At 46.3% G+C, this 22,884-nt stretch overlaps 1 protein-coding gene across 1 annotated transcript in view; it reads left to right on the forward strand.

Moving 5' to 3' along the window:
- The window catches only part of Vwf (von Willebrand factor), a 151,052-nt gene that overhangs the window by 73,025 nt on the left and 55,143 nt on the right, over positions 1-22,884 (forward strand). Inside the window, exons 21-34 of the mRNA XM_026403302.2 lie at positions 1,555-1,689; positions 3,721-3,867; positions 6,812-6,952; positions 7,144-7,257; positions 8,788-8,944; positions 9,628-9,786; positions 10,679-10,814; positions 13,360-14,738; positions 15,560-15,676; positions 15,758-15,898; positions 16,148-16,291; positions 18,524-18,688; positions 19,617-19,660; positions 19,955-20,132. Coding sequence (XP_026259087.2) covers positions 1,555-1,689; positions 3,721-3,867; positions 6,812-6,952; positions 7,144-7,257; positions 8,788-8,944; positions 9,628-9,786; positions 10,679-10,814; positions 13,360-14,738; positions 15,560-15,676; positions 15,758-15,898; positions 16,148-16,291; positions 18,524-18,688; positions 19,617-19,660; positions 19,955-20,132 — 3,157 coding nt within the window. The remainder of the gene's footprint in view (positions 1-1,554; positions 1,690-3,720; positions 3,868-6,811; positions 6,953-7,143; positions 7,258-8,787; positions 8,945-9,627; positions 9,787-10,678; positions 10,815-13,359; positions 14,739-15,559; positions 15,677-15,757; positions 15,899-16,147; positions 16,292-18,523; positions 18,689-19,616; positions 19,661-19,954; positions 20,133-22,884) is intronic.

Consider the following 22,884-nt stretch of genomic DNA (forward strand, 5'->3'; position numbering starts at 1 on the left):
TGGGGCTCCAGCAGCCAGCCTGCCTCCACCTCGCACACCCTAGCTGGCCCAGGGAGGAGCATGCTGGGGACAGGGGATGTGTACCTTAAGTACTTTAGGAACACCTATGGACCTGGGCTGAGTGCCCCCTGGAGCTTTTCCACGGGTTAGAAATGAAAGCCTGTCTTTTGATTCCTGGGCTACCTCCCACCTCGGTGGCAGAAGTCAGGGTGACATCAGTTTTGCTATTGAGCTACCAAGCCAGTTTCAAACCTGAGCATCCAGAAAAAACAAACAATAAATTCTGTGCAAGAAGAAGCAGCTGCTCAGCGTCTCCTGCTCCGCAGCTCTTCTCCTGCCCACGCAAACTTTCCCAAGTGGCCCCATTTTCAGGAATCCCCTTTCAAATTGTGCCCGTTGTATGTCACTTATTTTCCTTTCCCACAGCTAATCCTGTGGTCCTCTTTTGATGCTAGTCCTGGGCACCCTGCCCTTGCGGTAGCTCCCTTTGGGTACTATTATCAGACTTAACCCTTTCTCCTTCAGAAAAGACTCAGCTGGTGACCACAAATAAATCACTGACACCCTTGTTCCCTCTTTTAACTTCCCCATTCATTCATTCAACACCCAGTTAGCTGAACAAGCCTAGGAAGTTGACTGATTCATAATCTTATAGAGGAAGATCAGATGTTGTATGTGTGTATGAGTATGTGTAAATATGTGTAAATGTTATGTATAATGTGCATTTGTGTGTATGGATATATGTGAGTGTATGCACATGTGTATTTGTGCATATTTATGTGTATGTGTATATGGATATATGTGTGTATGTATGTATGTACATGTGTATGTGTGCACATGTTTCTGTATAAGAGTGTGTGTATATCTGTGTAATAGAGGTACGCAATTTACTCATGTGACAGGCCAAGACTGTTTCTCCAAATTGAGTATTTTATCTTTATTCCATCCCACCACAGTAGTAGCCACCATGGGGGAAACTATTTGCCAGGCGTGTGTCTCCTTTTTCTTAACTTTCTAAGCAATTGACCATCAATGATCTCTTAGTGCTCCTTTTTGCTCTAAACCCAGCTAGAGAGTAGCTTGGGAGCTGTGGGTGGTGTTGAGCCCTCTTTGGTTACACCCTCTGGGTCAGCAATTTACAGGGTTCAGCAAGACAAGAGAGCCTCAAGATGCCATGTGGTCAGACTGTCCTAATTACCTGCATGTGGCCAAGAATTAATGGGATCTAGGCAGGGGATTTTAGCCTGGAGCTTCTGTCAAAGCATGCAACGTACCGCTTTTCCTCCCCTTCTCCCCCTCCTTCTCCTCCTGGTGATCATTACACCTGTACCTCACTGACATAGGAACCAGGTTCACCTGTATGAATGAGGATGACACACCTGAGGGAGTTTACCCCCCCAACCCCATGCGTATGCACAGGCACAAACACATACCTGTGGATGTGGTAACATCCTGTAACACGTATCTAAAGACCCACGAGAACAAGATGTCCATCTTCTGTTCTGGGAGAAATAGCAGGGTTAATATTTCTCTCTGCCTCCCCTCTTTCTCTAGGATTACTGTGGCAGTAACCCGGGGACATTTAGGATCCTTGTGGGGAATGAGGGGTGCAGTTACCCCTCAGTGAAATGCAAGAAGCGGGTCACCATCCTGGTGGAAGGAGGAGAGATTGAACTATTTGACAACGAGGTAAGAGCCAGCCTTATCTCCTCCACCTCATGCTCCTCCTTGTTCCCCTATCAGCTTGCTTGAAGCATTTATCAAGCATCCATTCAGAACTGTGGGAATGGAGTGACACAGCCATTACAGAGACCGAGGTCCAGCTACACATCTGGCCTGGACATAGTCTATGAGCAGCACAAGTGACAGATCAATATGGATAACAAGGTTTCAACTTGGTTGAAGTCTGCATTTGTGTGTGGAGAAGGATGCAGAATCGTGTCCACATAACTGTAGAAACAAGCAGTGCTTATTGCTGGAGAGGGCATGAAACACGGAGGGAAAGAGAACTTTCCCTTCTCTATGCAGTGATCCCTCTTCTGTGGGGACACATTTCAAGATCCCCAGCTGATGCCTGAAAATGAAAACAGCACCAAACCTAGTGTATATGAGGTTTTCTCCTATATATACATATTATAATAGTTTAATTTATAAATTAGGCATAGTAATATATTAACAACAACAGTAATAAATAGAACCACTATAACAATACATTATAATAAAAATTATTTAAAACTTATTATTTCTGGAATTTTCCATTTAATATTTTAGGAACTCAGGTGACTACAGTTAATTGTAACTGAATAAACAGGGGCTACTGTGTGTACACACACACACACACACACACATAATGTTATTAGAGATTTTTACTTTCTTTTACACTTTTAAGATCTCTTCAGATACATTTGGTGTGTATGTGTGAGATGCTGGGGATCAAACTCGGGGCCTCACATATGCTAGGCAAGTGCTCTTCCACTGAGCCATGCCCCCAGCCTTTAAGATAAATATTTTGAAAGAGCTCAAAAGTGAGGTAAACAGACTGAGCCCCTGTATACTGAAAGCTTAAGAAGTGGTTCTCAGAAGATTACCCAGGAATCTCCCTGGAAATCTTGTTTAAAATGCTGATACCAGGGCTCCGTCCTGAGATTCTGATGCAGTAGTTCTGGGTGGGGCCCAGAAACATACATTTAGGTAGGCAGGTCAACACAGGCCACAATTTTGGTTCACATAAGGTAGTAGGGCAACCCAAGATCTGGGATTCCATCTGTTCAGATATCCCCATTTTCTTCCATGGTCTCAGCCTACATCCTTACTTTCTTATAAAAACCCTCCATTGACATCAGGGGATGGAAAGTGAACTCTTCACCATTATGGAAGAAAACTCCCAAGCAAATGTGATTGACTGTGGGTGGGCTGTGTCAACTCCATTTCAAAGAAGAACTCTATTTAGGACAGATGACATTGGTAACATTGAAGAGGAGGTGTATAGACCGTGAGGGATAAATCTGCACATATGAGTAGCTCTGCACATAGTATGTCATTCAGGAGACCTCTACAAAGGGTTGACAGGTTCTTAGTATCAGCCTTGATTTCATAAGTCTGAGAAGCAGCCCAGTGTGCACAGTGGCTTTGAGGGTTTGGCACTGTTGATGATTTTGGCTAGGTCAAGGGTTCAGGCTAGAGTCCTTCTAAAGACTTAAACCTGGCTCTAGCATTGATCTCCACAGTCCCTGCTCTTGATAATAGCTACTCTGGGGGAGTGGGAAGTGGTGGGAGAGTCTAGTATTTATTGTTATAAAGGGATGGATTTTTAAATCATCAACCAGAAGTGCTTCAATGTTTGCTATGTCAGGTTAAAACCATATCTGGAGGACCCTTGTAGTTAATGACCAAGAGTAAAAAATAAATTCACATTTTGTAAAATGATGATGATCTTCTATTAGTTGGTTTTGTTGTGTTTTTAATCTCATAATTATGAATTCTCTGCCACCTCCATCATCACCCCTTAGTCATATATTCTTGCAGGGTGGTGGGTGAGATGAACACAGGCGTGCTGGCCACAGGGGTGAGCTCTGACCACATAGGACATTTGTGTGTTCTGGAGGGGCAGCTCCTGCACTCATCAGCCATGGGGACAGACAGGTAGATGTGAAGAAAAGATAAGATGTGGACTTTTGTGCCTTCCTTTACTTCTCATTTTCCTGTTTTGCCTTCCTTCAGGTGAATGTGAAGAGGCCCATGAAGGATGAGACTCACTTTGAGGTGGTGGAGTCTGGCCGGTACATCATTCTGCTGCTGGGCAAAGCCCTCTCTGTGGTCTGGGACCACCACCTGGCCATCTCCGTGGTCCTGAAGCAGACATACCAGGTCAGTAGCCTTTCATGGTTTTTTCTTGTCTGTGACTTGTTTGGACCTTCGTCAGCTCTCTGAGTAGCAAATGGCACCTCCCATCACCTTGGGGGAAGGTGGTCCTCCAGTCCAGCCTCCCATACAGATAAAGCTATGGAGTCAAGGTTGCAGTTGGCTTTGCCTCTTACTGAGGCTTGTTGAACATAGCAAAAATTAGGGTGGTCCCTGACACAAACTGTCTTAATTGGCCTTGCTAGGCAAGTTTATTTGCACAAAGGAGCAAAGTAAAAGATTAGGTATATTAGCTTTTCTTTAGTTTTCTTAACCCAAAAAAGGCAAACAAATCATGCAAAATATCATTATAGCACTACAAAACATTCTGGGGTATTGCCTTATCATTGAGACATAGGAAAGAACTTTGTGAGAGCTGTTTGCAAACTTTCTGATGACTTACTTTTGGGAAAGGTGACCATATTTGTCTAAAGTCTAACAGTTTGTTAGGACTTTATTGATTTCTCTAAGTGGTATGTACGTGACAAGTGACTGTGTTTACTATGGTGGCTGATTTGGTCTTGGCAGGAATGATCTCTGCAGCATCTCTGATAATGCCATATATATTTATAGCTTGTATATATACCACTGATGGCTGCATGGTCCTTTCTTCTCCGTGGCAACCCATCCCATTGCTGGAAAGAAAATCACTCATTCAGTTAAACTCAGCAAATATTAAATGTCTAGTTTTTGTCAAACACTATCCAAGGCTCTGTGGTTATAGCAGGGAAAAATCAGATATATGTGTGTGTCTGTGTGTATTTAACCCTTCTATTTGTTTTCTATTGTTGCTATAACAAATTACCACAAACTTAGTGTCTTAAAACAACCACACAAATTTATTATGTTCTGATTCTGAAGATCAAAAACCTACAATCAGCCAGCAGGGCTGCATTCCTCCTGGAATCCATTCTTCCATGAGGAAGAATCCATTTCCCCATCTTTTCTAAATTCTGGAGGCTGCCTTCATTTCTTGACTTGTAGCTCCATCTTCTGCGTTTAAAGACAGCAGTGTAGCATCTTCCAAGTTCTTTGTCTCTCTGTCTCTTTATGGCACATCACCTTTCATACTATGACTCCTCCTGCATCCCTCTTATCATATTCAGTGGTTACCTTGGCCTCCCTAGATAAGCTACAATAATCTCCCCATCTCAAGATCTTAACCCAATCATATCATCCATGTCCCTTTCCCTTGTATAGCTGACAATTTTCTGTTGCTATAACAAAATACCAAAGGCTTTATATAGAAAAGAGTTCTATTTAGCTCACAGTTTGGGAGTGGAAAGTTCAAGATTGGGTGTTCCCACCTGTCAGCCTTTGGGAGGAACCCCTGGCTGCATCACAACATGGTGGTAAAGCAGAAGGGGAAATGGCTACGTGCAGAAAGGCTCATATGGTGACAAAGGAAGCCAGAGGGAATCAGGCCAGGCTTTAAAAAAAAAACAACAAAAACAAAAAACTTGTTCTTGTGGGAATTAGCTGCTGGGGTCTTGTGAGAACTACATTAATTTTGTCCAAGGGTGATGCCACCAGTGACCTACTTAACTCCCACTGAGCCCTACCTCCTACTACATCATCACACTGGGACCCGACTTCCAGGTCTTGAAGATTTGGGGCACACCTAAACCACATATAAACTACAGCACCATGTAAGGTGACATAGTCATGTTCTAGGGTTTAGGAAACCCACATTTTTGATGGAGGCCACTATCTGGCCTTCTAAAATCCTGGAGGAGATTAAGTTTTTTTTTTTTATTTTTTTATTTTTAGTAGTTGTAGTTGGACATGATTATTTTATTTATTTTATATGTGGTGCTGAGGATCGAACCCAGGGCCTTGCACGTGTGGGGCAAGCGCGCTACCACTGAGCCACCAACCCAGCCCGAGATTAAGTTTTTGTGGGACATTTCTTTAGATAACTTGGTCTGATGAGACTGTCTGAAGAGGTGACATGTGAGCATTGTCTTCAGGGGAGGGAGGGAGTGAGTACTGTAACTATCTGGGAAGAGGACTTAGGCAGATGGAAGAGCATGTGAAAAGACCCTGAGGTGGTAGCTGTCTGGAGTGTTGGAACCAGGAGGCGAGAGGGCTGTGGAGGAGGGCCTTGGGGTGGATGACAGTCAGCGAGGATAGGGAGAGGGCAGCAGCTACCCAGGAGAGCTCTTAGGCCTCAGAAAGCCCTTTGGCCTTTTGTCCAACTGTGAGAACATTCTTGTATGGCACCCCCAAGGTACCATGCCAAATCCTGCTCACGGAAGCAAAACAGAATAAGCAACTCTTTTCTCTGCCCCAGGACAGGGTTCTAACCATGTTGCAAAAGAACGACAGCTCTTCTCTCCCAGGCCAAACATCGCCAGTTCTTTCCCTAGTTTTTACTTGATGGTTTCCACTCCTTCAGGACTTGTTGCACATTCCACATGTGATAATGAATAGGTTGTGTCTTCCCTGGCAATTTCTGTCATATGGCAGAATTCTGGCCAGCCTGCCCTGAACAGGCTGCGGCTCCCCAGGTACAGCAGGACTATAATGTTCCCTTCCTGGTCCTCTGTGCTCTTACCCATGTCATAACTGACCAGGTCCTTTCTCTGCTCAGAGGCTTATTGGGGAAGGTGATGGTTCAAACAGGGATTCCAGGCCTCTGCCCTTGACAATGGGATGTGTACAAGTTGCCTCTGTTTTCTTAACTTCAAAATGGAATCAGCAAAGCTTTGCCAAAAGCAAGGCTTTGCTGACCACTCCAGTTCTCTGGGTCTCTGTCCCTGTTTCCTCTCCTCGTCCTTCTGTTCCTCCTCCTTCTGTTCCTCCTCCTCGGATGACTCCTGATCCTTTGTTACTGGAACCTTCTTCCCCCACTGACATAGAATATGCCCCTGAGGTCTACAGTGCTCATCTTCTCAATCTGTCTATCCAGGAGCAAGTCTGTGGCCTATGTGGGAATTTTGACGGCATTCAGAACAACGACTTCACCAGCAGCAACCTCAAAGTGGAAGAAGACCCCGTGGATTTTGGGAACTCCTGGAAAGTGAGCTCACAGTGTGCCGACACCAGAAAAGTACGTCCCAGACTCTGTGTGGGCAGACCCCAAGAGGCCTGCTGTCTGAATTGTCCCCCTTTCCCTGGGGATGGAAGGTGGGCAGTGGGTGGCAGGGGTGGGAAGCAGGTCTCATGCCTCCTTCTGGGTTGAGTTGAGCCAGTTTGACTGCCTGACTGTGAGTCTTACTGTGCGCTCCTCTCTGTACCCAGGTGCCACTGGACGTGTCCCCTGCCACCTGCCATAACAACATCATGAAGCAGACGATGGTGGATTCCTCTTGCAGAATCCTCACCAGTGACATCTTCCAGGACTGCCACAAGCTGGTAAGGGCTTGAAAGGTGGAGGGAGGCAGAGTCATCGAAAGGGTGAGCCCAGTAGCTTGGGCACCTAGAGCATGGATTTCTAGTGGACACTAAGTAGCCTGGAGTCTTGAAGGGATCTGCATCAAGGCCCCATTGCAGGGCTGTGGGTGTCACTTAGTAGTAGAACTCTTGGCATGACATCTTGGGTTTGATCGCCCACACCACTAAAAAAGAAAAAAAAAAAAAGACACTGTTACAGGCTGGAAGCAGAGGGAAAGCTGATGGCTTCTGAGGAGTGATGATTGGTGCAACGCCTTCCTTCCACACAAGAAGAGACTTGGCACATGCCAATGCTTCTCTTTTGGCCTAGTCTTAGGGTTTGTTTCCTTGGCATTATTTTAGCTCCAGCAACAGAACCAAGGATTTTCTTTTCCTGTTACTGTTCTGTGTCTCCAGGCCTCAGAGCCCTCCAAGGATCCCTCTGTGAACAAACGACCCATTTAGTGTCCAGTTCTCTTCTCACAGAGTTTCTTTTCTGGTCTTAACTCCAGAGTCTTCATTTTTTACCTCTTTTTGTGTCTTTATCTCAAATGACAATTAGGAATTCCCCAAAGTTAAATGCACTTCACTGTCTTTCTTTGTATGTGTGAGCACACACGTGCATGTGGGTGAGTGTGCAATGCATGACCATATGTACACACGGAGCTGCACCCATGGGCCTGCTGCTCTGTGGTACCACCAATGCAGGTGAGGCTGTTTGAATACGTGTATCTCAGTTCTCTTTCTGTCCATCCAAAATCTCTCAGCCCATGGAGATCCAAAGGGTACTTAGGATTCTTGTTTTGGTGGAGACACTGGGTATCTGAGTTGGAAGAGTGTAGGCAGAGAGGAGCCAGGGAAATCACGACTGTTGGAATGTCTTAGAAACAATGGTCGGCTTCATGCGAGAATTCATTTCTATCGCAACTATCCTGAAAAACCCAGGTGTGTGTACTGGCATGTTTTGGGGGATAGGAAAGGTGGGAAGTGGTTAGTGTAATGGAAAGTGGGTAGTGGGTGGGCCTCCCCTCCTTCCTGTGTCCTTGGGGTGAGTTGGGTCCTACTGTCCAGCGTACTTAGCTCTTCAGTGAGATAACTTGAGTGGGTCCAGATGCATCTCCTTATTCTCTTTGATGCACTGAGACAAGGGAAGAATGACAACCCTGTGTGTGTGTTTTATGTAAAAACAACTAAACATCCATGGATTATGGGATGGATAGGTGGCAAGAGGCAGGTGAAGATGGACAGAGGGGATGTTCTTTTGAAACATTCTCATGCACATGGTATTCTGCAAAAGGTTTTATTTAACATTTCTTGCTGGAATCGAGATGAGAAATTAGGAATCTTGCCTTTTTGCCTGTTCCCTCTTTGGGACCTTTGGCCTACATTTCTCTTTCTACCCTGGAGAACACTTATGCTACGACTTGCCACCAGAAGATTCTCACGCAGACCAAGAGCCAGAGTCCTTGTTCTTGGCCCTAGGCCCAGGCCACCCAAGAACTCCTTTTGCAGGTGGACCCTGAGCCGTACCTGGACATCTGCATTTACGACACCTGTTCCTGTGAGTCCATTGGGGACTGTTCCTGCTTCTGTGACACCATCGCTGCCTACGCCCACGTGTGTGCCCAGCATGGCAAGGTGGTGACCTGGAGGACGGCCACATTGTGCCGTGAGTCCTGATGACCCTTGTGGTCTCAGATACCCTCCCTTCACCCAATGAGTATCTAGATCCGAAGGCCTTGTGGGGTGCAAGAGGACACTTTGTGGGAGAGAGGGAGAGCCGTAGTGTGCAAAGAGATGGTCCAGGGCTGAGGAGAGTTAAGACAGCCATGTGAGTAAACCATTGACATAATGAGGGAGAACCATGGTGGATTCAGGACGTCCATGCATGGTGACTTTTCTTCTGGAGAAATTAAAGAAGAATGAGAGGGAACACTGGTGAACAGAAGAAAGTCAATATATGTCTTTACTTAGAGCTGATCATATTTGCCACTATTAGTAATCAACTCACCTATTTATAAGGAGCCTTCCCTCCTTGGGCATACACAACTGAATGTTTTTCTGTAGGAAACCAAGTCATACCCTCAGTTTTGCCAGGGCTGGGAAAGTTGATTTAAATATAAATAAAATATAAATATAAAATATGGTCCTTAAAAAAATCCCAGGAGTTTCCACGGTTGGCAACTCTGGTAGTCCTTGTTCCCAGGTTTGATCACCGCCTTCCCCACCTCCCTGTCTTACAGTCATTACCTCATGGGTCTGTCTCCCTGGGTCTCTCTGGGTCCTTCGCTGCAGTCCTGGCTTCTGGTGTTGTAGGGTGATTTCATGGCCTCTTTTTTTCTGTCTACACAGCCCAGAGCTGTGAGGAGAAGAATCTCCGGGAGAATGGATATGAGTGTGAGTGGCGCTATAACAGCTGCGCGCCTGCCTGTCCCGTCACCTGCCAGCACCCGGAGCCTCTGGCCTGCCCTGTGCAGTGTGTGGAGGGCTGCCATGCACACTGCCCTTCAGGTGAGGCTCTCCCTGGGTGGGCCGGGCAGGAGGGAGGGGATTGATTGCCAGGATGGGAGCCTCCCCATCCTGCTTCATTTCAGCTCTGCCAGTGATGCCTTATCCCCAACCCCACAACCCTACAGCAGGTGTGTCTGTGGGTCCCTTCATCAAGGCCAGGCAAGCTCTGGCTTTTGCTAGGTGGAGCTCCTGCCAGGGCTGGGAAGGTGACTCAGTGGTCGAGTGCTTGCTTATCATGCCCATGGACTTGAGTTCCATCCCCAACACCACAAAGAACACAGTCACCTAGTCCTATCAAATGCTTTCCCCCCCGCCCTTTGTTGCTTGAGATTGAACCTGGGCCCTTGTGCTGCATGGCCTGTGTGTAAGGGAGGGTACACCCTGCTCCTTGCTGGCAATGCTCTGCCCCTACACTGTGAGTCCTTTCTACAAAGTGCTTTGGTGTGTCAGTTTAGGGGTTTATCAAACACGTAGAGTAGCACTTTCTGATAGAACTTCGTCAAATGGTGGGAATGCCTCATTGAATGCAGTGGTGGATGCCTTATATAAATTTAATTTATATTTAAATATAAATAACCACAGATGGTTAATAGCTGACATATTGAATAGCGCAGCTCTAAAATGACTGAATACATTCTTCAGAAGCGTGAGAAAGGCCTTGGAGATAAGATTCCAGGCTTGGAGGAGGTGAGGCAGGGGGAGGGAAGCCTCCTTCCAAGTTTGCAGAAGAAGAATGAAAGCATGAAGGAGGCGGGATGCTCCTCCCTGTGGGGTGAGGTGGCCTCTGGAGAGGCAGGCAGAATGGCTCCTGAGACAGGCCCCTTAGTGAAAGCGGAGCCTTCCTTATGTGAAAGGGGAGTGGTCAGCTACTAATGAGAGATGTGCTGTTCAGGGAAAATCCTGGATGAACTTCTGCAGACCTGCATCGACCCCCAAGACTGCCCCGTGTGTGAGGTGGCTGGCCGGCGCTTAGCCCCTGGAAGGAAAGTCACCTTGAACCCCGATGACCCTGCGCGCTGCCAGACTTGGTAAAATGGATTCCCTGGTTGTCTAAGTGGCCAGTCTTTTGAGGGGTGGGGAGGGGAAGGGATCGAACCCAGGGATGCGTTACCACTGAGCAGCACCTCAGCTCTTTTTATGTTTTATTTTGAGACAGGGTCTCACTAAGTTGCTTGGGGCCTTGCTAAGTTGCTGATGAAGTGGCCAATCTTACTGTCCTCTGTGGGGCTTGCTCAGAGGCTGGGCTTTGGAGAAAACTTCCTAGCTATGTGAACTGAGACATTGAGTTTATTTAGTAAATTTGCTAATTCATTGATGACTTAGTTTAGTTCATTGTTTAGTTTGTTTCTAGAGTTTGTGTGTCTCTCTTTTTTTTTAAAGAGCAGACTAGACTGTTTTACACCCCCCCCCCAAATATTTCTGAAGTATTTTACTTTCTAAAAGGTTTTTGCCTGTATTTTTTGGAAGACAGGATATGGTTTCTCTATTTCTTTTTTTCCCTTTCTCTCTCTCTCTCTCTCTCTCTCTCTCTCTCTCTCTCTCTCTCTCTCTCTCTCTTTCAAACATGTAATACTTATATATTTTAGTGGGGTACAGTATATTTCAATACATGTATACTGTGTGTACTGATCAAATCAGAGAAATTATCATTTTCATTTCTTTGTGGCTCTTACTGTTCTTGTAGTAAGAGAGACAGTTCAAGGACAAATATATGAAAATCAGATTTCTTTTTTCTTTCTTTGGTACCAGGGATTGAACTCAGGGGCACTCCACCACTGAGCCACATCCCCTGCCCTATTTTGTATTTTATTTAGAGACAGGGTCTCACTGAGTTGCTTAGTGCCTCGCTGTTGCTGAGGCTGGCTTTGAACTCTCTCGATCCTCCTGCCAGCCTCCCAAGTTGCTGGAATTACAGGCGTGTGCCACCATGTCCAGCTAGATTTTTCAAAAAAGGTGGGGATGCAGGCAAGGAAAGTGAGATGAACCCCGGACCCCTATGTACAACATAGACATCTTGGGGATGCTGTCAAAGTCACAGGACAGCGCTTTCAGAACTGGGGAGAAGACATTCATTGCTGGCACCCTGGGCTCTCACCGGAACTGCCTCTGGGAAAATGGCCCCTGGGGAGGTGAGAGGGAGTCCTTGGGGCATGTGCTGAACTTTCTGAAGTCCTGCCCATAAGTAGGGAACATTTATTAAAATGCTGATGTATCCAACACCATTCCCTGACACCGATCAAACCTAATGGGAACTTAAACTTGAGAAACTCGACTCACTAGGGAAGGGGTTGTGGTCACAGCTGCGGGAGCCAAATCCTGCGCCACCATCTGTGCAAACAAGAGCCAACACTGCCTGGGGTGGGTTTTCTAGCAAACACAGGAAACTAGAAAGTATGTCACTCACGCACCGTTAACTAAGGATTGCAGCAATAAATTGTGTGGATCATGAGGAAGTACAAGAAACTTTCCAGTCAGACCCTGCCTCCCAGCCTCTCTAAGCCGAGACGGAGACTCCGAGTCCAATGCTGGCTTGGAGCTCTGGGCTGAAAGGGCAGGAGAGCTCAGAGGCCTCTCCCTGTCTGCTCTGCTGGTAGCTCATGGGAGGGGAAGCTACCATGGTACATGCCATACACGCCGACAGCCTGAGGCATCAAGTGTTGTGAACAGTGTGAATGGCAGGCCTGACAGCCACGCCACAGGGGACACTTCCCAGGGCTCAGGGCACTGTTGCTTTCTCAGCTTTACCCAGAGTGCCAAAGGCAGGTTGCTCGAAGACAGAGGGCACAAAAACGGAGAAGGCCTAGCCTGTACGGGTTCCAAACAGGGCAACTTGATTTCGAGTATGATCTGGTGTACCCTGTCACTTTGCAAAAGAGTGAAGTGATCAGGAGAGCCTGACATTTGCTGGTATTGTAGGAATTTGTGGGCGGGCAATGGCTCCGACACAGACTTGTGGGGTGGCTTGGGCCTGGACACTGGGTCTAGCCAGTTAGCACCTGGCAGATAACAGGAGTAGGAACGAACGAAGTTGCTACTGATTTTCCTAGGTCTGGAAGACCCCCATCTACTACTCTACTAGATAAAACTGGGACTTCGAATGTTTATTCATCTTTGCAAATTTTTTTTTTTTTTACTCCAGAGTTTCTTTTCTTCCTTAAGATCCAACGTATTAAACATGACTCAAAATCCACACTGCTTAAATTCTGTTATAATCAGCACTATAAGCAATTTATCTTCCATAGAACATTTATAAGTCCTGGTCAGCGTCAATATTTTAGAGCAATATTTGTCCTTGGGGATACTTGCAAGAAAGTTTAAATTATAATTAAATATTAATGCGGTTAGAGATGTCGGTTGGAAAGAAGTCATCACTGAATATCTGGCCGAGAACAACAGAGATTCTTTTTCAGGTATCTTGAAATAGAGGTTAACAATGATGGCTCACTTAGGTGGGAATGTTCCCAAGGAGCAGGAAGACAGTTCTCTGGGAGTATGGGCAGTGTCCTACTTTGTAGGGTCGACGAGTGTCGGCTGGCTCTTTGTGAATCATTTGTTTCTTCCCCTCTGCTACAGTCACTGTGATGGTGCCAACCTTACCTGTGAAGCCTGCCAGGAACCTGGAGGCCTGGTGTTGCCCCCCACAGATGCCCCACTCGGGGCCACCACCCCGTATGTGGAGGACACCCCAGAGCCACCCATGCATGACTTCTACTGCAGCAAGCTGCTGGATCTGGTCTTCCTGCTGGACGGTTCCTCCAAGCTCTCCGAGGCTGAGTTTGAAGTGCTGAAGGCCTTTGTCGTGGGTATGATGGAGAGACTACAAATCTCCCAGAAGCGGATCCGTGTAGCTGTGGTGGAGTACCATGACGGCTCCCATGCCTACATTGAACTCAAGGCTCGGAAGCGGCCCTCAGAGCTGCGGCGCATCACCAGCCAGGTGAAGTACGTGGGCAGCCAGGTGGCCTCCACCAGCGAGGTCCTGAAGTACACTCTGTTCCAAATCTTTGGCAAAATCACCCGCCCTGAAGCCTCCCGCATTGTGCTGCTCCTGACTGCCAGCCAGGAACCCCCAAAGATGACCCGGAACTTGGTCCGCTATGTCCAGGGACTGAAGAAGAAGAAGGTCATTGTGATACCGGTGGGCATTGGGCCACATGCCAACCTCAAGCAGATCCGCCTCATTGAGAAGCAGGCCCCTGAAAACAAGGCCTTTGTGCTGAGCAGCGTGGACGAGTTGGAGCAGCGAAGGGATGAGATCATCAGCTACACCTGTGACCTTGCCCCCGAGGTCCCTGCACCCACGCAGCATCCCCAAGTGGCACAAGTCACTGTGGGTCCCGGGCTCTTGGAAATTTCACCATCAGGACGCAGGAGGAACTCCATGGTTCTGGATGTGGTGTTTGTCCTGGAGGGCTCAGACAAAGTTGGGGAGGCCAACTTCAACAGGAGCAAGGAGTTCATGGAAGAGGTGATTCGGCGCATGGACGTGGGCCAGGATAGCATCCACGTCTCTGTGCTGCAGTACTCGTACACGGTGACCGTGGAGCATACCTTCAGCGAGGCGCAGTCCAAAGGAGACGTGCTGCAGCAGGTGCGGGAGATCCGCTACCGGGGTGGAAACAGGACCAACACGGGACTGGCCCTGCAGTATGTTTCTGAGAACAGCTTCTCTGCTGGCCAGGGAGACCGGGACCAGGCACCTAACCTGGTCTACATGGTCACCGGAAATCCTGCTTCTGATGAGATCAAGAGGTTGCCTGGAGACATCCAGGTGGTGCCCATTGGCGTGGGCCCGCATGCTGATGTGCAGGAGCTGGAGAGCATCGGCTGGCCCTATGCCCCCATCTTCATCCAGGACTTTGAGACACTCCCCCGAGAGGCTCCTGACTTGGTGCTGCAGAGGTGCTGCTCTGAAGAGGGGCTGCAGTTGCCCACTCTACCCACTGCCCCAGGTATGTGGACGCCTCATGTGCGAGTGGGAGCAATGAGGAGCCTTGGTGCTGTGTGCAGCTGTAGTCATGTGACCCTTGGGTTCTAATCCCACCTTCCCTGTTCCGTGCACTTGGTCAAACCTGTGCCTTAGAGTGCCTGTGTATCCTCCTCTGGGCAGGAGAGAACTACATGGTGATTTATTTATTTGTTTTTTTTGCAAGGTGAGGGTGTGTGTGTTGGGGAATCTTATTTTGTTGGTGACTATGAGTTCAAAGGTCATACAAGCCTATTATTAATATTTAAAAAATACCAAGGATATGGAGTGAAAAATGCAAGTCTTACTTTATCACTCAGCTGCATCCCCACTCAATCCTACTTTCTGCCTTGAAGGTAACTTCTGTCAATTTTGGTGACAGTCAGCTTCCTTTAGACCACACTGGATGGATGGAATTATTCCAGGTAGCTTACAGTCCTCCAGTCAAGGCCAGGAAGTCAGGTGACAAGTGACATCACTACTCAGATTGGGGAAACAGATCACCTTACATTCTTTGAATCTCACCTCTGCCACTTGCTAGCTGGATAATTTTGGGCAAATACTTAACCTTTTTGTAAGCCAGTCTCTTCCGTATGTTTAGGACTATCCCAATACCTAGCCATGTGGTCCTGAGAGCCCTGCATAGCCCACTGAATGTGGTGCCTGGCTGATGTGCAGGAGCTGGAGAGCATCGGCTGGCCCTATGCCCCCGTCTTCATCCAGGACTTTGGGACACTCCCCCGAGAGGCTCCTGACTTGGAGTCTCCTGGCAGTCCTTGTGTGCTCACCTTCCTGTTCTCTTTGCAGACTGCAGCCAGCCCCTGGATGTGGTCCTTCTCCTGGATGGCTCCTCTGGTCTTCCAGCTTCTTACTTTGATGAAATGAAGAGTTTTGCCAAGGCTTTCATTTCCAAGGCCAACATAGGTGAGTGATACACCTGAGGCCACAGGTGAAAGAGGCTCTGGCTCTGATTCAAAATGACTCTCATTTTTTCTTTTCCATTAGGGCCTCATCTCACTCAGGTATCCGTGCTCCAATATGGAAGCATCACCACCATCGATGTGCCCTGGAATGTGGCCCAGGACAAAGCCCATTTACTGAATCTAGTGGATCTTATGCAGCGGGAGGGAGGCCCCAGCCAAATTGGTAATGTTGGTGCCTTGGCCTGGATGCAAAATATGTGTTCGGTCCTGATTCTTGGCATAAGTGACTGAGTGACCTTGGTCTGTCACTTGATGCCTTGTCTGGATGCTCTTCCAGGTCTCTTCCAGATCCTACTGTAAATTGTTCAGTCTTCTAACCATTTAAAGATCCTCCATGAGACTGGATGTGCACCTGCTTCAGAAACACTTGCTTTTGCAGTTGGTACTGACTTGGTCTGATCTTCTTTCTCAGGGGATGCTTTGGCTTTTGCTGTGCGATATGTCACTTCAGAAGTACATGGTGCCAGGCCTGGATCCTCAAAGGCAGTGGTCGTCCTGGTCATGGACATCTCCACTGATTCAGTGGATGCAGCAGCTGGAGTGGCCAGATCCAGCCGTGAGTGTCTAGTGTACAATCCCGAGACTCTTCTAAGAAGCCAGAGGAGTGAAAGTGGGTGGAGGTTGCTTTTGGATGTTCTGGCTGATTTTGAATTTGCTTGATACCCACTTGCATACCAAACATCAGGAAATAGTTCAGTCATGGCATTATTAGGAAACAAATCAATAGTAAGGGTGCATTTCTACTGGGCTTGTCTGTGTGCTGTGATGACAGCCTTGAATTCTTCGCATTCTCCTCCTGTGTCCAGGGATGACTGTACTTCTACACCTTTACTTTTTAATGTGGTGTTCTTGGTCTTTCTCCAGAATGCCACACACCTAAGGCCAGAGTGACTCATTGTGGGTCCTGGAGAACTGTTAGGGTCTTCATGTATTCAGAACCCTTTGCTGTTACCAGGCTAATGAGCTGGAGGGACAAGACACAAACGATGGTGCATTTGGGTGGGGAAGGGCATAGATATGACCTGGCCTTGGTGCCCCATAGAACCCTTGCTGTGAATTGCAACAGAAGTGAGCCAGGATGGAGACATCATGTGCCCAAGGGAGGTCTGAGTGAGTAGGGTGATGCCAAGTCCTCTCATGACCACCTGGAGAACTAACTCTTCCTTTTTCAAATGCTGCTTAGCCTGAAATACTCAAAATGTGCCAATTGTATTGTATTAGTTTGGTACATAGCTCTTTCTGGAACAAACTGGGAGTTCTGTAAAGGGCAAAATCTTGCTATATTTTTGGATCACCTGTGTGCGATTCACAAAACGCTGACCACTTAATATTTTTGTTGAATGAATGATATATTGTTGAAATCTATAATTTTAGGAAAAAGGATACTAGAAGGTAAAGGGTATATATTTGGATGATAAAATGAACTCACAGGAGCTAAAAAGTTGCTAGCAACTCCACTCTATTTCAAATTACAAATACCTAGAACTTTCTGGAAAGCTGAATTAAGGAATTTTAGGTTGGAGATTTTTCTCCTTTAGTATCAAGAATCTAGAGAAAGAGTTTTATTAGGAAAAAAAGCAAATATTGTTTAGAGGTGACTCAGGGCAAGTCACTGAACTATTTAAAGTCTCAATTTCTTATCGAGAGTTGGGCAGGAAGTGATCTGGGCTTAGCACTGTGAAATGTTCTCTTCTACCCAGTGCTCAGTGGTCTCATACAGTGCCATGAGTCTAAACGTGTTTATATACCACAGACTTTGATATTCCTGTCCTTGGCCCAGACTTCTCCCCTCAACTGAGCATCAATGTTCTAACAGGCAATTCCCTGTAAACCAGCTTCCTGACATCACAACCAAATTTCCTCTTGTTGTATTTTTTTTTTTTTCGGTCCTTTCAAGTTGTTCAGGTTAAAGATCCCAGCATCCTCGAATCCTCTTTTTCTCTCATGCCCCCGTACAATCCAGCTGCAAACCACAGCCAAGTCTTCAAAATATGTTGAGGATCACACCATCACCCATACCCCAGTCCCCAGTGTCTCACACTTGGATCACCCCCGTAGTTTTCTAACTGCAACCTCGGCTTTCACTCTAGTCTCCCATGGTTCATTCTCAGAGCGGCAGCTGTGCTGATCCTGTGCAATCCAAGTCAGTTCCTGTTACTCCTCTGCCCCCCAGTCCTGGCTGGTTTCTGTTTCCTTAAGAGAACACATTATGTCCTGACCACGGCCTGAGAAGCTTTGCAAGAGCAGTGCCCTCAGAGCATGCACTTCTGCCCTGGGCCTTCACACTCGCCGATCTCTCTGCTTGGGTTATTCCCCCCTCAGATGTCCTCTTGCCTCCTTCTATCCTTGTTTCCATCTTTTCACTGAACACTTCTCTAACCACCATATATAAAATGATAACCCCCATCCCTACTCCTGGGCGTTCCCATCCTCCTCATCCCATTTCATTTCCCCACAAGCATGCGTACACATCTAAAATACTATATATTGAGGGTCTTTTGTTGGTTTGTTTGTTTTTTGTAGCTGTTTGTTGTCTATCCCTTCCTGACATAAGCTTCATGAAGACAGGGAACGTGGATGTTATGGCTTGGCTCATTGCTATGTCCCCACTACTTAGGACAGTACCTGACACAGAGTAGGAGCTCAGAGTGAATGAATGCCTTCTTCACAGGGCTGCTGTATGTGACCAGACTAAACAGTTCCATGCTGGTATTGGGAACAGCATCAAGCCAGTCTGTTGTGAGCCCATCTGACCACTGAACCTTTCTTGTCCCTTTGCTAACTCTAGGAGTGTCAGTGTTCCCCATTGGCATTGGGGATCGGTATGACGAAGCCCAACTGAGGATCTTGGCAGGCCCAGAGGCCAGGTCCAATGTGGTAAGGCTCCAGCGAGTTGAAGACCTCCCGACGATGGTCACCCTGGACAGTTCCTTCCTCCACAAGCTGTGCTCTGGTGAGTCTTTTCCTTCATATCTATCTCAAAAACAAAAGCAATGACAAAATCCCCCACAAAACCCAAACTACTGTTAGAGACCCAAGGTGCCTCTGAAAAAGAGCACAAGATCTGCCCTTGACTGAAGATGGTTCTAGACCAGGACCTTTTAAGTTTCTGCTTATGGAAGGCAAACACTACAAACCTCCAGTGCCCACCAGAAAGTATTCTGTTCATCCTCCTCCTTCCACTGGAACCATCCATCTAAACTTAGCTGAGAAAGCCATGCTTATTTGTGCAGAGGGATCTTGAACAAAAAAATTGGAAGGCATAAGCAAGGAACCCCAACATCTTGCAGACCACAGTCCTATACTCACTCTTCACATGAGTATATAGGGCGTTAGAAGTCCAAAAACATAGAATCTAAATTCAAAGGACCATAGATTAAGTTGATTTTAGGTTAGAAACTCAAAAGAAGAAAAACTCACACAAACATATAATTCTGGGGGGGGGAGCTTTTTTTATTGTATTTTACTAATGTAATTAACTGTAAGCCATAACCTTACAGAGTTATTGCCTTTCCTTGGAGTAATCTTTAGGTAGATCCCTTTCAAGTTTTTAGGATCTTGCTTTACCTTCCCCCGCCCCCCCATTCCTGGCAATGAGCTATGTTTGAAAGGGGCTAATGATTCTGTGATGGTGTAAAGTTCACCCTGGGTCACTATTTACTATTATCATAATTAATAATTACCACAAAGCATGTCTGATGAAGGACAGATGTTCACTTCTTAACCTTGTGTCCTCTGCCCCCGCTATGAAACCAACTCAGATTCTTTTCAGAGTTGAGTTGTCTTTAAGGTGAGACCAGGCAGCCCAAGCAGACATCAAGAATGGCTTAGAATTTCTGGGTGATATGTGGGAACGAAAGATCTATTTGTATCTGTTTCAGGGTTTGTTAGAATTTGCATGGATGAAGATGGGAATGAGAAGAGGGTAAGTCCTTTTCTTCTGACTTTGAAAGATCACACATGTATTCTTGGGCTCTTCTTGGTTAATTCATTCTTCTTGGTCTGAGTCCAATTCTGCTTCTACTCTCCTGTTATTTTTGGTGGGAAGGGGTTGGGGATCTGTAGACCTTGAATCCTGCTTCTGATCTCATGTACAGCCTCCTTGCCATGAAGGCCGATCTCTTGAGTCCTCAGAGGTGGTCAGCTGTGTGACAGATGGACTTCGAGTTGTGGTGCCTCAGCCCATTCCTTACCTGACTCTGTTTTTAATCTCATGCAGCCTGGGGATGTCTGGACTTTGCCAGATCAGTGCCACACAGTCACTTGCCTGCCAGATGGTCAGACCTTGTTGAAGAATCATCGGGTCAACTGTGACCGGGGACCCAGGCCTTCATGCCCCAGTGGCCAGTCCCCTATTCGGGTGGAAGAGACCTGCGGCTGCCGCTGGACCTGCCCCTGTGAGTCCTTTGCTTCCCCAGCATGGACAGTGTCAAAGGAGCTGTGCTTTTAACTTGGGTGTGCAGAAAGGTACAGCCAAAGCTCACAGCCTGCGAGTGCCCTTCTGCTCCCCTCTGTGGGAGCCGTGCCTCCTTGACCTGTGTTCCTTCCCTCCCGTGTTCTCTGGGTGTGTTTTCGTCCAGTCTCGGGGTCACCGTCTCTTCCTCTGTCTTTAGGAGGTGCTTTCTGAGATAATGCAGAACCAAGGAAAAACGGCTTCTCTGCAGTTAGTGTTCAGCTTGCTGTTGGCAAGCCAACCTCAGGAATCTGCCTTTGGGATGTGTCAGTGGAAGTATAGCAAGGAGATGCCTCCAGAGAAGACTCCCATCACCCCCATAGCTCTATGGGGTTTCTGTGCAGCGTTCATCATCAGGGTGGCCTGTTGTAAGAGGAGGACATATTCAAGTCCCTCTCATGTAAAGCTGTGGGCGTGTTTACCCATGGGTGGTTGGGTGAGCCCTCTGCCTCATGGTTGGTAAAAATGGCTGCTTCTGATGTTCCCCGTTCAGCAGAGGATGGCTCATCACCAGAATGTGGAACAGATACCACTGTGGGAGGCCATCAAGACTGTATTTTATATGTCACTCCCCATTTAGGATGTGATTGCCCTTTCCTGTAGCAATCTTCAGGTAGATCCCTTTCAAGTTTTTCTGATATTGCTTTATCCTTCCACCCACCCCTGCCCCATGGCTGGCAGTGAGCTATGTTTGAAAGGGGCTAATGATTCTATGATGGTGAAAGTTTGCCTGGTTACTGTTGTTGCTATTATCATAATTAATGGGCAGCCATTTTTTTTTTTGATTTAGTGGGATACATTTCCCTGCTAGCATAGATGAAAACTCAGCCGACTTCATGTTACTTCTGCTTATTCATAAAGAATTCTGTGGTCACGTTAAGTCATCAAATAAGGTCTTGGTAACTAGGTGCTTACTAATATATATAATATAATAATTATAATATAATATATAATGTAATATACAATATAATATAACACATATAATATATAATATAATGTAACTATATAATAATTAAAACTCTAAACTTGATCAGAGTTAAAGCACCTCTGCAGTCTGGGAAGGGGCGTGCCCAGCTTCTCTCACAGCCAAATCATGGAGAGGGGAGGCAGGTCAGAAGGTTCTGTGCGGCTCAGCTTGCTGCCCTCTCTGGCCCGACAGGTGTTGTCAGCCACCTCTTTCTCTTGTCAGCTCTCTTGAAGATCTCCCAAGGACTCCCTCACTGTGTTCCTTTGGGTACAAGAAGTCGTCTATATCCCTTTGCTGCTGCTGCTTCTCTCCACAAAGCGTCTGGTTCTTCTGTACTTGGCCCTTCATAGGCTCGCTCTCTTTCAAAGTTCTCACCCTTTTGCAGAAGTTATAGACACGATCGATTTTAATACAATCTCAGGTGCCATTCCTTCTGTAGGTCCTGTATCTGGCCTCCGGGATTTGGAACAAAGCAGGCAACTGCTTTGTTTTGTCCCCAGTACAGCAGCAAGTGTCTCTCTTACTGCCTATTGCCTGACCACCTGTGGCCACAGTCACAGCTTCTGTCTTCTAGAGGCCTCAGGCAGGTGTCAGCACCACATCCATCCCCCATAACTTCAAGGAACGTAAACCCATCTCTTGGAGTGGCCTCTTAAAAATCCTGCTCAGTAGACTTAGGCCTCTTATTTGTCCCTCTTAGGAGACACACAACACAAGAACTGCTCTGTTCAAATAAATTTCTTCTTAAAGATCAAACATCAGTGCTCCTCTTGACTCCTTTTATAATCTTCAAGTGAGTAAAGGCCTTCAGGAGTGATAAAATTAGATTTTGGGAGTCTGGGGATGTGCTTCAGTGGCAGAGTGCTTGCTTGGCATGTGTGAGACACTACTCTTGGTTTGATCCCTAGCACTGCAAAAAAAATTTTTTTAGATTTTTAAAAAACATTTTTAGGGGCAAGGAATGTAGCTTGGTGTTAGATCATTTGATCCAGGTTTGGTTTGATCCTTAGCACTGAAAAAAAAAAGTTTTAAATGAAAAACATTTAGAAATATTTTTACATTGAATAATTTCTGACTTGTAAAAATGCATAAATAGTACCAGGAATTCTTTATACTTTTACCCAGATTGTTATATCTTACATGATCACAATATAATGACCCAAATTGGAAATTAACATATATAAAATACCATTTTCTTATTCAAAATTTACCATTCATCCTACAAATGCCCTTTGCTTTTGGGTCACGGAGTCGATTCAGTCGATCACATATTATCTTTAGTTGTCATGTTTCCTCAATTTCCTAAAATTTGGAACCTTTCTTTGATTTTTATGACCATGATGGTTTTGAAGAATACTAGCACCAGCCAGTTTTCTGCAGAATGTCTTTCAACTTGGGATGAATTCAGGTTGTATGTACATTTTGCCAAGGATACCCCAGAAGACTTGCTGTGTCCCCTTCAGTGTATGGTGTGAAGAGGTCCAGGATCCTGACTTGCCCCATTAGTGGTGTTGCTAAGTACAGGCACTTGATTTAGGGTGGTGTTCCAGGTTTCTCCACTAGAAGTTACGATTTTCCTCTTTTCATTTAATAATTATCATGTATAAAGTTACTCTGAAACTATATAAAGATACCTTTACCTACTAAATTTGACTTCCATTGCTGATTCTCTGCTGAAAAAATTTTATTATTTCGATTGCCAAATAGAGTTGGTATTTACATCATCTAC

The sequence above is a fragment of the Urocitellus parryii genome, chromosome 5 (assembly GCF_045843805.1).
Source record: "Urocitellus parryii isolate mUroPar1 chromosome 5, mUroPar1.hap1, whole genome shotgun sequence".
Lineage (NCBI taxonomy): Eukaryota > Metazoa > Chordata > Mammalia > Rodentia > Sciuridae > Urocitellus > Urocitellus parryii.